Below are 14,543 nucleotides of genomic sequence, written 5' to 3'. Positions count from 1 at the left end.
GGGCATACAAGAGGCGTTCAAACCCCATGTAAATACCCTCGCGGGTGCTCATACAGACGAGATATTTCCGTTGATATATGACCATCCGTAAACCTGCGGAACGTCCAACAACTCCTGAAATACTTCGTGTCTCAGATGAACGCTATCCGCGGATGCAAATAGTCTCACACATTTGGAAGGGTCTTCATTTCCCAAACCCATCAACCACTTCTCCATCCCTGACGAACTCCTCAACCCAACCTATCGTCATCCTGTCACACAAGCCATGCAGTCAGTGAGTCGACCACTTCTCCAAGAGGGTGCACTCACATGCTTCGTTTCGTGTCGGCGAATTTCTCATGATCACCAACCAAATGCTCCTTGTACCAAGGATCTTGCTTCATGCGCTTGTAATCCTCAATGCTCTCGAAGACGACCTGACTGAAGCAGTCAAAGTCGGCCACATTCGCCATTTGGTGGTCGAACAATTGGCTCATCAGAGCACGCGTGGCGCTTTGGTTGTGGATCTGAGTGACAACCACAGAAGATCAGCCCGCGAAGAGAAATAAAGGGGAATAGGCAATAGCATAACATAGCATAACGGAGCATAGCATGGACATGGCCATGAACAATAGAATAGAGGGTTCGGTGATTCCACTAGATAAGCATGTGTTGTACTGACCTGCGTCCACCGCTTGACTCCATATTTGACCATAAGTCCCTTGGTCAGGGGCGCCGAGACATTGACCATGTGATTGCGATAGTCTTGCTCGCTCATGCCCGGCTTGCGGTAGCCGCAGATGGTGAGACAGAGGTATTTGTTCTTCATCAACGCTGCCTCTGGCTCTGGAACTGTTGGCTCGGCGATGGAGCCCATATTCTGAGGCTGAACAATGACCGCCGCTGCTGATTTTGGTGACCTGTTGAGAAGAATAACCCTTCACGGCGTGACCAAGGGGACCGGATGCTGGGGAAGTGCGCAAGTATTGAGTCTTGCGACGACCTGCGGAGGGCATCTGTGGCTACCTTGCCAAGTCATTGCCTTTTGCTCTCTAGGAGACGAGGCTCGGGATATTATTATTGCCTGAATGAGGTAAATTGCCCGTACGGATGGATCATCTCCGACTGAACGCCCCACACGATAAGCCCCGATGCTCGGGTCTACGGCTCCGAGAAATTCGACTTCGGCCTTGACGGGCGTGTGTCCGCATCACAGTTCTATCATGTGTGTCGTTCGAATCACACATTATTTCGCTAGTACGTGGCAAGATGATCCACACGCAGTGAAAACACTTTGTATTCTTGAAGAGATAGCTATGGACGAGCGACTTCATCAATACTACATAGATAGACACAAGCAATTTCAGTTTCCCTCTATTCCGCCCTTCTGAATCATTGCGGTCCACCAGAAGGCAGGTAAGGGTGCAAAGACGGGAAATAATGCCGCAGCAGTCCCATCAAGATTGTCCGCGGCGTGCCCGACGGAAACTTGGCACCCTTTCCTGCATTCTTCACTCCCACGTTCTTCATATCGTACCGTCCCTCGGGATCGTCTGCTGCTTCCATCATGGCCCCCGCGAGATCGTAGTACGAGATGAAGGTATCCTCTTCGTCCAGGCTGAGCTTGTGGCCTCTCCTGACATCGATGGACAGTCCGCCGGGCTTGATGAAGACGGTCGAAACCCAATCCGACTGGGCGCGCAGGAACTCTTCGGTCCGTCGTAGGTCATCATACAGGTAGGACGCGGCAGTCAGCATGACTGGTCGGAACCACCACGGCATTCTGCGCGCCAGGTGGTCGTCGATGGTGGCAGACGAAAGTAAGACCAGCTTCGGCATGACCAGTCCTGGCGGGCCCGTCTTCTTCCTCTTCTCCAGCGCAGCGATCACCGAGTGCGCGAGGTCTTCGCTGACACGACATCCGGGGATATTGTCGTTCGTTGTCACCACCATGAAGACGGTTTTGCAATCACGGATGCAGTCGCTGATGAGGTCGACATCGGTGATGGAGCCCTCGAACACCTCGACTCTTTTGTTATCGATGGTGGCGGGGATGAGTCGATAGAGTTTGCTGCGCTGGCGGCAGTAGGCGTTGACTTTCACATTCCGTAGCTCGAGGAGATTCTGAACCAGGGCAGAGCCGCAGTTGCCGGTCGAGCCTAGGACGGCGTAAGAGGTGATTGATGAAGGGGGTGCCATTGGTGAGGTAAATCCGGTTGAGAGGGTGAGTCCACTTGGTCATTCCCTGTCGCCGAATGTCGCGTCCCAGTGACTGCCTGAAGAAGAGTATATAGTACCAGGGTCCTGCAGCTTGTTGTATGGGTGCACCGGACGACGGCTGATTTAGCCGATGCATTCTCGGAAGGATGGATACATCTCAAGGGTTCGGAGCTCGGGCGATTTGTAACAACACGCGTTGATCGGACGGTGAGCTCGGCTGGGCTACTTCCACTCGGCCATAAGGCTTTGCAGATCACGGAGTCGGTGGTTCATCGTCTGTAATGAAAGACGACTTAGGTCTTCGGCGGCATTTGACTCTTCTCCAGCTACCACCACTTGACTCCCTGTCATCTCATACGACACATCGAGTGAGACTTTCTCTATCCTGCCCTGTGGAACAATGGGCTTTCTCTACAGCCAGCTGTGCCAGTCTCTTCCCACCCCCAGTCAATTTCATTTTGGTAAGACCGTGGTCGTCACCGGCAGCAATGTCGGATTAGGAAAAGAAGCAGCCCGCCATTTTGTGCGACAAGGAGCATCGAGGATCATTCTGGCGGTGCGCAATGTCGAAAAGGGCCAAGCTGCTGCCGACGACATCATCAAAACCACGGGTCGATCCAAAGGGACGGTTCAAGTATGGCCATTAGACATGGGCGACTACAAGAGCATCGAAGGTTTCGTCGAACGAGCAAAGGAGGAGCTCGATCGAATCGACATCTTCCTCGCCAACGCGGGTGTTGCCACGATGACATTCAACACTGTCGCCGACAACGAGGAGATGGTCACTGTCAACTTCATCAGTACCTTCCTCCTAGTTCTGCTCGTCCTGCCGAAGCTCAAAGAGACAGCCCACAAATTCAACACGAGGCCCACATTGACCATCACGTCTTCAGAAGTGCATGGGCATACCAATTTCCACGAGAAGGCCGCGCCCAAGGGGCAAATCCTCAATACGCTGGCCGACAAGGGCCAGGCCAACATGACCGAGCGGTATCCTGTGTCGAAGCTGCTCGGGGTGTTTTGTGTCCGAGCATTCGCGATGCGGTATCCTTCCTGCTCATACCCTGTCACTGTGAACTGCGTGAATCCTGGTCTCTGCCACTCGTGAGTATTATCTCAAACCATATCCACAGTGGTCTCTCTGCTCTCTGGCTAACTCCTTGCAAGCGAGCTCGCTCGACACCTTGGTTTCGCCATGGTCATCATCAAGGCTGTTTTGGCCCGCAGCACTGAAGTCGGAAGCAGAACGCTCGTCCATGCTGCTTCGGCCGGCCCGGAGTCTCACGGCCAGTATCTCTCGGATTGCAGAATCGCTCTTCCCAGCGATTTCGTCCTGAGTGCGGAAGGGGCATTGGCACAAGAGCGGGTCTGGGACGAGCTCGTTGAGAAGTTAGAATCGATTCGACCGGGTATTATGGCGAACCTATAGTTAGTTCTTGATTGTATGGCTGGCATACTCGCTGATCCCATGAATAGTCCAGCAGTGTTCGACAGCAGATAGCAGTAACCCCATAAATCCCACTGTTTGACCCACACGCTAGGGCAATGCATTCTATTTTGACAGATATACAGCCCCAGGGAAGATAAGACCACGCAGCCTTTGGACTCCTCCAGCTCTACTTGTCAATGACGAACTCTACCTTTCACTCATCTGCTGCTTCACCAGTTTTGCAAAAACGCCTTCCTTGTCAGCCATTAGTTGATGGTATGTGCCCGTCTGTGCGACTCTGCCGTCGGCACCAAGACATATGATTGTGTCGCTGCGTGGAATGGTGGAGAGACGATGAGTGATGGTGATGATGGTACTTTGTCCTCGGCGAAGTGGCTCCAACGCTTGGTTGACGAGCTTCTCGGATTCGACGTCCAGCGCGGAAGTGGCTTCGTCCAGAATCAAGATGTCAGGGTCTTTGAGCAGAGCGCGAGCAATGGCAATGCGTTGCTTCTGGCCACCGGACAGCTGCGCCCCACGTGCGCCCACCAGCGTGTCTACACCATTAGGCTAAAACCCAACAAGTCAGTATGCTATCACGAGGGTCATTCGGAACGGCCAAACTCACAAAGTCGTGGACAAAGTGACAATTCGCCAGACGCAACGCTTCCCAAATCTTGCTCTTCGTGGCCTCAGTCTTTCCATACGCAACATTCTCGGCGATCGAGCCCGAAAACAAGACTGGCTCTTGCCCGACCAGACCGATTCTTCTGCGCCATTGCCTGGCATTCATCTTGCTGATGTCGTGGCCGTTGATCGTGATGGCTCCGCGACCGAGCGCGTAGAATCGCATGAGCAAGCTCGCCACCGTTGACTTGCCAGCTCCTGAAGGAGCGACTATAGCCACGTTACTTCCTGGCCCGATCTTCAGAGATAACCCATCGAAGGCCGGGGTCGATGGTCGAGTCGGGTATGCGAAGCCAACGTCGTGGAATTGGATTGTTCCACGTGCTGATTCCACCGCCATCCCCTTCGTCGGGCTGATGGTCGGGTGATGGTCTTGTAGCTCGAATAGCCTGCTGGCTGCTCCCATGCCCTTCATCAGGTCCGAGTATGCGGCTGATAGTCCAAAAAGGCTACCCCCAGCGACGCCCGTATACATGACAAAGGTCGTGAGATCTCCAACGGTGATGGAACCAGACCTGACCATGCTGTTCCCTACGTAAAGTAATGCGAGGAACGTGGCATTCCCGAGGAAGCTCGAGGTGGAGAAGAAGGCCGCCGAGATGACCGCCTCCCGTTTCGCCAGGTTAAAGATCTCGCGCGTTTGATGATTGTATCGGCGGACCTCTTGGCGCTCACCCGTGAACGTCTGGCTCGTTCGTACATTTCCTAACCGCTCTTCGGCTATTCTGGTCAACGTGCCCAAGTTTGTTTGGATGCGACGCGACAAGTCCCGGACTGCACGGCCGTAGAGAAATGCCCCTGCTGCCAGTGGTGGGAAGGCGAGAGCCAGGACACCGACGAGCTTGTAGCTGATGTAGGTCATCATCCCCATCCCTGTGGTAGCAAACGCGAGTGAACGCAGACCGTCGGATAGGTTGTCCGTGATCGATCTTCCGACCATGGTGGTGTCGTTGCCGAGTCTGCTGAGCAGATCTCCGACCCGGTGAGTATCGAAGAACTCTGCACTCTGCACGTACGTGTGCTTGTACAGGGAGCTCCGGAGCTTGGTGATGATACGCTCGCCAATGATCTTGAGAAGGGCCATCTGTCCGCAACTGGCGCACGCACCCCCAGCCAGAATGGCCAAAAAGGCCACACAGAAATGTTCCAGCTGCATTCCAAAGACTGTGCCGTCCACTCGTGTCGCTGAGTCGAGGATCTTGCCGATGCTGAAGGGTACAGCCATGGTGATCCCGCTACTGATGAAGAGCAGGAAGAAGGCGAAACTCATAGCTGGGATTTCCGGTTGGGCTATCCTGAGGAGGCGCCAGATCTCGCGCGGTTCTCCACCCCGCTTCGGCTTCGTTTCGACATTTTCAGTTGTAGGCTTGTTGGTCGCATTAGCCTTATTCTTCGTCGGTTCATCTCTGGTCTGGATGATAGGCGATTCATGCTGGCCCCAGTTCGCCCTCTGAGTAGAAAGTTCCCGAGTCTGAGGATCGGCCTCGCGCCGAGATACGACGCAATCGACCGCAATGCTTTGTCCGAGTTGAGGTCGCTGCAGCGATTGATTGCCAATAGCTTGTAGAGAATGAGGTTGCACCAACACCGGGCATGAAGCTCTCTCAACAATAGTTGGACTTGGCCGCACTAAAGGCTTCTCCGGCAGCCTTACTCGAGTTGCCGACAAGGACTTTGATAAGCCTGACGAGACTCTGATCGGGGACTGTGGCAGTCTCGGCGATGTCACGTATCTTGGGCTTCTCGTCGTGGATGCCGTGATTGATCTTCTGACAGGGAGGACTGTGGGGTTCATCTCAATGCGATTACTGACTCTGAGAACTATCGAGGCGAGGCGCGCCTGTGTGGGTGAGTAGTGCGCGTCGGACTGCGCAAGCCTTACGGGAGAGGTACAACACCTACTACCCGATCCTTGGGCTTGACGACTGGCCGAGTGAGGGTAGCATTCGCTCACCTTGATCTAGTGAACGTCCCCATTGAGTGACAGGAAGGGTATCACACCAAATCCTGATCGCTGTAATTAGGATTGCCCGCATCATTTGATCACGGAGCGTATCTGCGGCGTTTTCGCCCCTGAAGTTGATTTCCACCCGACAGGCATTTCGGACAATTAGACTCCACAATCATCGCCGGCGTATGTATATGAGGGCGCGCAAGAGGACAGAGCGCTTGTAGAGCTTGTACAGCAGCCACACGTCCTAGAACACGATGAGAATATTCTCATCACCGTGGAGAGGTTGTTCTCGAGCACCTCGAAGCTGAAGTCCTTTGGGGGAACGTATCGGCTGATTTCGTAGATTCCCGAGCAGTAATTCACCGACCCAGGCACATGATCCGGCATATTGATAAGGTGATGTACGGAGATGCAAACAATTCTCTCTGCGGCTGAGGCTCGACCATTCTTGGAGAATATATTGTGACGTGGTATTCGTTGTTACAGTAGACGAAACTGGATTTCACAGTTATCAGTACTGGCAGAGGGACTTCCTCTCTGCGCTTATGTCCTCTTGGGCCTTCAACTAAATTAGTACCTAACTTAGGGCTATGCTTGGCCTCTGTCGGCTGGAGAAGACAAATAGGTATAAAGTAAATAGCTAAAGCATGATGTACGGGATGTGGTGCGTTCTGGAAGAGCCTCAGTCGTGTTGCAAGCGTAGATCTCGGAGCTGGCTGCAGTTCTCGCAGTCTTTCTTTTCTCTACTACTGTGCGCAACAACACTACCGTAAGCTGTTGTATCCTTAGACCGCACTGGCCGTTGAAGTGCCGCCGGCATCTCTTCAGTTCACTCTATCGTTACACATCTCATAGCATCACGACATCGATTTCTTCGTTAGACCTTGGACCCAAAAACTAACATCACGCGGGCCATTCAAGACGTCGGGATCGTCACCTGTGCGACACCATCGACGACCTTCTCGACTGCCGCATCCTCTCCGACATCAGGCACACCGTTAGCCAGTGCCTTTCCTTCCTGCCCGCCTTTCGCACTCTGTTCGACTCCTGCACCCCCGGCCGCAGCCGCAGCTTTCTGAGCCGCCTTCTTTGCCTTGGTCTTCTCTTTCTGGGCAGCTTTCTTCGCCGCAACTGCTTCTTCTTCCTTCTTCTTTTTCTCGCGCTCCGCCTGGTTTCCTCCAAAATAATCCCTCCATTCGTCCGCCTTCTTTTCATCAATTTTGGAGAACAAATATTCCGCCTTGCCGATCTTGTGGCCTGGCTTGATGTATGTGGGTAGCCAACCATTTTCAATGTCCTCCTCAGACGGGATTTGCAGAAAACCAAGCTCGAGTTGTTTGCGTATTGAGGCTCCAGTTGCCGGAAGATAGGGCTCGAAGATGGCCGAGCAGAGGTAAATGAGGTTGATAACCGTTCCCACGACGGCAGCTGCAAGAGCAGGATCACTTGCAATAAGTGCGTTGTCGAGCCGGTGGGCTTGAATCAAGCCATTACCAGCTTCTGCAATCTTCATGGCGACGAGCAGTCCATTTCGAAGATGCACGGCCTCCATCTCTGTGAGGTATTGCTTCAAGAGTTCGGTGATTTCGGCGAGATGCTCTTTAAACGACGCGGGGAGATTGTTGGGGTCGAACTCTGGGATGACCCCGGCGTAGGCCTTGGGTGAGTTGACGAGCTTGATGACTCGGTTGGCAAAGTTGCCCAGCTTGGCCAGGAGCTCCGAGTTGTTCCCATCGATGAACGACCGCCACTCGAATTGAGTATCACCTGACTCTGGTCTGTTCTTGAGCAGATAATATCTCCAGACGTCGGGAGGGACACCAGTCTCCTTTGCGTTGTTTCCAAACACACCCACGCCGCGGCTCTTGCTGAATTTGCCGTTCTCGTAATTGAGGTACTCGGTGGATGACAGATGATGCAGTTTGGTCCACTCCTCGTTGGTGCCGATCTGACAGGCCGGGAACACAACTGAATGGAAGGGTACATTGTCCTTACCCATGAACTGATATAACTGGACATTCTCTGGATTCTTCCACCACTTCTGCCACTCTTCGGTATAATTTGCAGTGATTGATGGGTATCCGATGCAGGCCTCGAACCAGACGTAGAAGACCTTGTGCTCGTAGCCGGGGAGAGGCACAGGCACGCCCCACGCCAAGTCTCGAGTGATGCCTCGTTCTTTCAGACCTTGTTTCAGCCATGACTCAGTGATGACTTTGGCACTCCGAGACCATCTGCCCTTTTCGATCGACTGCTTCGACCACTCTTCGACTCGCGGTTGCAGCTCATCCAAGCGCAGGTAGGTGTGCTTGGTCTCTTTCGTGACAGGGGTCGCGCCATCGACTTTGCACCGAGGATTGATCAAGTCCAAAGGATCTAACAGGCTGCCGCACTTGTCGCATTGGTCACCACGTGCATCGTCGTAGCCGCATTTGGGGCACGTGCCTTCGACAAAACGATCGGCCAAGAATTTCCCATGCTTTTCGCAGAATGGCTGACTGTTGGTGTGTTCTGTCAGGTGGCCATTCCTGTGGAGCTTCAAGAAAATATCTTGTGAGATTTCAGTGTGTTGCCTTGTGGGTGTCCGACCGAAGATATCGAAGCCCAGCTCAAACCATTCGTAAATCTCGGCATGGATCTTGTTGTACTTTGCGCACAGCTCTTCTGGAGTAACTCCTTCTTCTAGGGCTTTTGTCTCGGTGGCCGTGCCGTACTCGTCGGTTCCGCAGACGAACAGTGTCGGCCGGCCACGGGCCTTATTGTATCGCGAAAAGACATCGGCACTAAGCACACTGCCGACGATATTTCCCAAGTGAGGAACCTGACAAGACAGACGAAGTCAGTTGCAGAAATACGCACAACCTTGAGCACCGCTTACATTGTTGACATATGGTAAAGCAGATGTTACGAGGATATTCCGCTTGCCATCTTGCGGCAGGATTTTCTCGGAGTCCATGGGAGGCGGTCTCGTAATTGTCGATGAGGGAATCGCGAAGACGATGAAGGCTTAGACTGAGAACTTGCAAGCACAGGTGTTTTCCTGCCGAGTCAAATGTGTAGGGCGCGACTCAGGCTTAGGACATATCAAAAGCGGCTTGCAAAGGAGTCACAAATCTCCCCGCAGCCAAACGCCGAGGCGCTAAAATTCAAGCTTATTTTTCAGCCTCTTTTCTGAGATTTTGCTCGGCGTTGTTTCACTGCCCTTTCACCAGCCTTCACCCTGTTCTGAAGTGTAGATTACTGCTTGCGAACAATCAGGTCAGACATTTCCCAATCTCCAACTCAAACATCTCCTTGCGAAAAACACAGGGGTTGGGGTCATATACCATGGCAACCGACCCGTTCGACGACCTTCTGGATCTTGAGAATGACTATTATGAAGAAGGCTATAACGCTGGAGTATCCGATAGCACGTATGCTGGCATGATCGAGGGCAAAGTCTTCGGGGTCGAAAAGGGCTATGAAAAAGCCCTGGACCTCGGCAAGCTCCATGGACGCGCTTTACTATGGCAAGGGAGATCTCAAGCTGCGCAACCAGACGAGCCACTGCGATCTCCGATCTCAGCCCCCTCTGATCTGTCGCGACTGGGAGGCATCGTCCGAGCTCTTCCCCAACTGTCTGTTAGTAGCCGACTGCAAAGGCACGTCGAAAGCTTGCACGCCACTTCTGAAGCCTCCTCTATCGCCAAAGACAACTCAGACGAAGCTGTAACGGAATTCGATGATCGGATTGCAAAGGCGAAAGCCAAAGCCAAAGTCGTCGCCAATATTGCGGGAGAGGCACTCAACCCAACTTCCACCTCAAATGCCGGCATCGAAGACGCTACAGGCCTGCAAGCACGGCACTGATTCGGAACCTGTCTTTCCCGTTTCTTGAGATCTCACAAGGAAGAATCTCACCTGTTTTCAATCTCAACCTGTGAAGTCGGCGTTGAACGGCACAACACCGAGCGGCAGTTGTACCCCGATGCTACCCTTTCAAGCTTCCCCGCAGATTTTGTGCTAAGACTAGCCAATTGCTGTTTAGGCTCCCGCCCACGGAGAATGCATTGCAGATCCGCCACGTCCCTGGCCTGACGTTCCAGGAACACGAGTACAGAACGTCAGATCTACTGCTAGCAATCCTTCAAGCCGGCTATGACGCCTCACAGGATATGCTGTTCTCCGCACGCTCTGGGGAATGTCCGAGGGTTCAGAAGCTGGTATACCCCACAGACGGGACTATGAAAGGGTGACGGTGGCACTTTTGGCCAGCTTCAATCGGCTGCCAGAAAGCTACCATCCTCGCGGATCAGACATTCCATGATGATCAAACTCGTTGCACTTGTATCGCTGTTGTCGGCGGCCACGGTTTTGGGTCAGGTTCAGCCGTCTGGGGTCACCACACCGATCGTGGAGGACTGTGGTTTCAATGGAGCCGTGGTTTGCGTAAACAAATATGTTCGCGGGCCCCAATGTTGCTCAGGGGATGGCAGCTCACCATTAGCAGGGCGCCGTGTTGCCATACCACTTCAACCGATCGATTTCGAGCAATGCCGCCGACTTTGACTATCGAAATACCACAGTTGGCAATGCTTCCACATTTGACCTCCTCGAGACCGCGGATTTTGTGGTGTTCGACCGACAACGTGGCCTGCAATACCTTGGTAGTAATCCAAGCTATGAATTTGTCTTCTCGGTATCGGCAGCTGTGCATGAAGCCCCGGTCTATGCCCCGGAACAGAATTTGCTATTCATTTCGCAATTGGCACCCCCTGCTGGGACTTTACCGCAGCTCGTGGTTAACCTAAACGAGGATCCACCGACATTGAGCGAATACATCCCAGATCCTCCTATCTACGCTCCGAACGGCGGCAGTTTCCGCAATGGTCTCATCGTCTTCGGTGCCAGCGGCGGCAATAATAGTATTGGAGGTGGGGAGCAAAGAGTCTCCATTCGAACAGTCGACCCTGCCACCAATCGTTCGACGGTGCTCCTGAACAACTACTTTGGGTACTACTTCAACAACATTGACGACATTGCTATTCATCCTATCACCAAGGATATTTTCTTCACTGATCCTCAATACAGCTGGTTTAACGCATTGACCGACACAGCGCCACAGTTGGGCACCGCAAGCTACCGCTTTGACCCTGAGACTGGTGCCACCTTTCTCATCGACGATACCCTACAGCAGCCAAACGGTATTGCTTTCACTCCGGATGGAAATACTCTCTACATTTCAGACACGGGTGCTGTAAGCGGGCCAATTGACCCAAGGCTCGGCAGTCAGGGCACCACATTCAACACTACGGGAAAGCGAGCTGTCTATGCTTTCGATGTCACACACAATGGCACCCGAGTGTCGAACAAACGTAGCTTCTACCTTTCGCAAGACTGGATTCCAGACGGGCTGAAGGTGTCCCAGGAAGGTCTTGTGCTGACAGGCGCCGGAAAAGGCGTCGATGTGCTCGATGATGTCGGCCAGCTTCTTGTTCGGATCCAGACGAATTATACTGTGCAGAACTTCGCCTGGACGGGTGAAAACCTCACTACCTTGTGGCTTATGGGCAATAATGGCATCAGCAAGGTGGAGTGGAATATCACGGGGCAGAGGCTGACGTGATTTGGACAGCACTCTTTATGTATTGTTGTAGGCATATCATGCAGTGAAAAGCCAGCTCCAACAACAATGCAGTCGTCCCTACCCCGGGAACAGGTCGCACCTTGCATGCGAATGTCGCTGTGTTTGTCACAGCAGGTTCTATATTTAGACGATCTTCGTCAGTCAACGGTCAACATAGAGGAACCAGATGAAGTAATCACTGCTCGGCCTCGGTCAACGCAGAGTCACCGGCTCTGACAGGCTTCCAGCCTTGAATTCCAGTCTGGCTTGCCAAAGGAAGTCCTCAAACAGGTATCCCGTGGGCGAGCCCGACTGTCGTCTCAAGGGACATATCCGATTGGCTCATATGCCCCACGAGGGGCTATTGAAGCGCCACAAGACTTGGACTTTCATGAGCCTCAAAAGTCACTGCCTCTCCACCTGGCTGCCTTCTTTCCGCCTCGCAGGCGGCTTTATCCACTCCTTTACCACGGTCACGCAACCTTTCGCATCTTCGTAGCCAGGAGGACGGTCGGCCAATATCACGGTGTTGGTATTACGCCTAGCCAGTTCGAGTCAAGAACCGCTCCATCTTTTCACCCAAACAAGATGCCGATCAGGCTACTCGACACCACCACCCTCCGGATGAGGGTCTTTATGGGAGAAGTTATTCCCGGCTATGCAATTTTGTCTCACACATGGGTCGAAGATGATGAAATAGACTTTCAGGAGATGACCGCCATAGGCCACAATCCAGAACACCCTGCTACATTGAAAGCGGGTTACAGTAAGATTCATTCCACTTGTGAGAAGGCACGCCGACACAAGATCAACTATGCCTGGGTCGATACCTGTTGCATTGACAAAACCAGCAGTGCGGAGCTCAGCGAGGCCATCAACTCAATGTTTAGATGGTATCGCGACGCTGAAGTCTGCTATGTCTTTCTCGCCGATCTTGAGCCGGGATCTGATGTTGGGAATGCGATGAAGTCTTGCAGATGGTATACCCGTGGCTGGACTTTACAGGAACTCATTGCGCCCAAGAAATTACGCTTCTACAATCGGAATTGGGGGTACGTTGGCACTAAAACTCAGCTGAAGTCATCAGTGTGTGCAATCACTGGAATCGACCAAGAGGTCCTCAAAGACTCCTCCGTCCTACCGGAGATTCCAGTAGCTCGCAGAATGTTTTGGGCGTCTCGGCGTGTGACGACGAGGACGGAAGACCTGGCTTACTGCTTGCTGGGCATATTCGACGTCAACATGCCTCTTTTATATGGCGAGGGAGAGAAAGCTTTCATCCGGCTTCAGGAGGAGATCATCAAACGCTCGAAGGATCTCTCGATCTTCTACAACTTTACGAGGACATCGTCTGACATCACCGAGGACTTGTCGGCAGGAGATTTGCGCGGTAGAGCCTATCACCACGATTACCCTTGCCGCGACCTTTTTGCCACAGCACCCAGGGATTTCTCTGAGTCGGATGACGTTTTCCTGTCACATCTTACTGCCAGTTCCGTACGGGACTTCGCACTAACTAACAACGGCGTGCACTTCGCGAACGCTAGATTTGTGATCGCAGAGACACTCGGGGAGCCCCAATCTCGCTATTATGTCATGGACCTGGAACACTATCAATCCTCTCAGCCGCTGCTTTGCGGAATGGTTCTTCAAAAGATTGGTCCCGGCCTTTTTGTGAGATGTTCGCTACCCCTATCCGAATGCGTAGCATCAGGTCTTCTGTATATCGAAACCCTGCACGGACGTCGCTGGAGGACCGAAGACGCTTACATTGTGTCCAAAATCTCCAACTCTATCGAAAGGCAAATGCGTACCTGCCGCCATCACGCCATTCGTTTCGAGTCCGATGGCAACATAAAGGCGGTAGAACAAAACTTCGACAGGATACTGGAAGCACCATCTCCGCGCGATAATTGGGACGCGGCGCACAATGAGTTTATCACTATGGGAGAGCCCATTGAAGGCTACGTGGCATTGCGCCTTTTCGATCCAATTTGGCAATGGCGACCTGGGCAGGACTTATCCTATTGCTACCTTGTCTGTTCTTCTATACCTTCGATGCGGACAGCAGGTTTACAGCTGAAGCTCCTAGAGCCTCACGGCTTCGAGAACCGTGTCAGCAGATTGCCCGGAAAGTTGGGAACACAAAGAATTCTGCCAATGCCAACCCAGTCTGCTTCTCGGAACACACAAGACCAACTAATCTTGGATGATGTGACGGTTGAGGCCAAGATTGGAATTGCAGAAGACCGCCCCTACCCCTCGTATCGAATAACCATCACACTCAAATTACATGACCATCCTGAAGGGCGGTGATGGTTGGAAGCGACTCCGTCACTTCATTGACCTGCTTGCGCGCGCAGCTCCCACTCCGCACGAAACAGTATTCGAGGTCCTATGTTCACTCAGTCCTTCCCGGCTCACCCAACCATCCATTACAGACAAGTCCATTCCACTGGTGTCATACATCATAATCAGAAGATAGCTACTGACGCCGTTCAATAATCATCTGAGTGACGCCACGCCACGGTTACGATACATGAGTCTGTGAGACCTATCTCGCGATACTAGCCACCAATCTTTGGCTGAGTCATCGACTCCCCGGGAGGGCCTAGAACGAAGGTACTTCACGAACGAGACGTCGGAGTCATATGTCGATTGAGGAACCG

General features: G+C 52.8%; 8 protein-coding genes across 8 annotated transcripts; 4 read left to right on the top strand and 4 right to left on the bottom strand.

Annotated features, from left to right (window-relative positions):
- Nucleotides 1–184: 184 nt before the first annotated feature.
- Nucleotides 185–856, bottom strand: G647_08898 (uncharacterized protein; the record flags this gene model as incomplete). The annotated part of the gene is made up of 3 exons (XM_008733203.1): nucleotides 185–251; nucleotides 310–506; nucleotides 662–856. 3 exons carry the CDS (start codon nucleotides 854–856, stop codon nucleotides 185–187), a joined length of 459 nt encoding a protein of 152 aa, XP_008731425.1.
- A 515-nt stretch (nucleotides 857–1,371) lies between these two features.
- Nucleotides 1,372–2,178, bottom strand: G647_08897 (uncharacterized protein; the record flags this gene model as incomplete). Its single annotated transcript, XM_008733202.1, has 1 exon — nucleotides 1,372–2,178. The coding sequence occupies one exon, from the start codon at nucleotides 2,176–2,178 to the stop codon at nucleotides 1,372–1,374; it is 807 nt and encodes a 268-aa protein (XP_008731424.1).
- Nucleotides 2,179–2,599: 421 nt separating this feature from the next.
- On the top strand, nucleotides 2,600–3,628 carry G647_08896 (uncharacterized protein; the record flags this gene model as incomplete). Its single annotated transcript, XM_008733201.1, has 2 exons — nucleotides 2,600–3,303; nucleotides 3,367–3,628. The coding sequence occupies 2 exons, from the start codon at nucleotides 2,600–2,602 to the stop codon at nucleotides 3,626–3,628; spliced, it is 966 nt and encodes a 321-aa protein (XP_008731423.1).
- Nucleotides 3,629–3,835: 207 nt separating this feature from the next.
- G647_08895 (uncharacterized protein) lies at nucleotides 3,836–5,540 on the bottom strand (the record flags this gene model as incomplete). Its single annotated transcript, XM_008733200.1, has 2 exons — nucleotides 3,836–4,198; nucleotides 4,257–5,540. 2 exons carry the CDS (start codon nucleotides 5,538–5,540, stop codon nucleotides 3,836–3,838), a joined length of 1,647 nt encoding a protein of 548 aa, XP_008731422.1.
- A 1,645-nt stretch (nucleotides 5,541–7,185) lies between these two features.
- On the bottom strand, nucleotides 7,186–9,225 carry G647_08894 (methionine-tRNA ligase; the record flags this gene model as incomplete). Its single annotated transcript, XM_008733199.1, has 2 exons — nucleotides 7,186–9,090; nucleotides 9,148–9,225. 2 exons carry the CDS (start codon nucleotides 9,223–9,225, stop codon nucleotides 7,186–7,188), a joined length of 1,983 nt encoding a protein of 660 aa, XP_008731421.1.
- A 371-nt stretch (nucleotides 9,226–9,596) lies between these two features.
- G647_08893 (uncharacterized protein) lies at nucleotides 9,597–10,118 on the top strand (the record flags this gene model as incomplete). Its single annotated transcript, XM_008733198.1, has 1 exon — nucleotides 9,597–10,118. The coding sequence occupies one exon, from the start codon at nucleotides 9,597–9,599 to the stop codon at nucleotides 10,116–10,118; it is 522 nt and encodes a 173-aa protein (XP_008731420.1).
- A 456-nt stretch (nucleotides 10,119–10,574) lies between these two features.
- Nucleotides 10,575–11,874, top strand: G647_08892 (uncharacterized protein; the record flags this gene model as incomplete). The annotated part of the gene is made up of 2 exons (XM_008733197.1): nucleotides 10,575–10,709; nucleotides 10,759–11,874. The coding sequence occupies 2 exons, from the start codon at nucleotides 10,575–10,577 to the stop codon at nucleotides 11,872–11,874; spliced, it is 1,251 nt and encodes a 416-aa protein (XP_008731419.1).
- A 588-nt stretch (nucleotides 11,875–12,462) lies between these two features.
- On the top strand, nucleotides 12,463–14,190 carry G647_08891 (uncharacterized protein; the record flags this gene model as incomplete). Its single annotated transcript, XM_008733196.1, has 1 exon — nucleotides 12,463–14,190. The coding sequence occupies one exon, from the start codon at nucleotides 12,463–12,465 to the stop codon at nucleotides 14,188–14,190; it is 1,728 nt and encodes a 575-aa protein (XP_008731418.1).
- Nucleotides 14,191–14,543: the final 353 nt, after the last annotated feature.

This window comes from Cladophialophora carrionii (assembly GCF_000365165.1).
Source record: "Cladophialophora carrionii CBS 160.54 unplaced genomic scaffold supercont1.8, whole genome shotgun sequence".
Lineage (NCBI taxonomy): Eukaryota > Fungi > Ascomycota > Eurotiomycetes > Chaetothyriales > Herpotrichiellaceae > Cladophialophora > Cladophialophora carrionii.
This window is presented reverse-complemented; position numbering and strand designations above follow the sequence as displayed.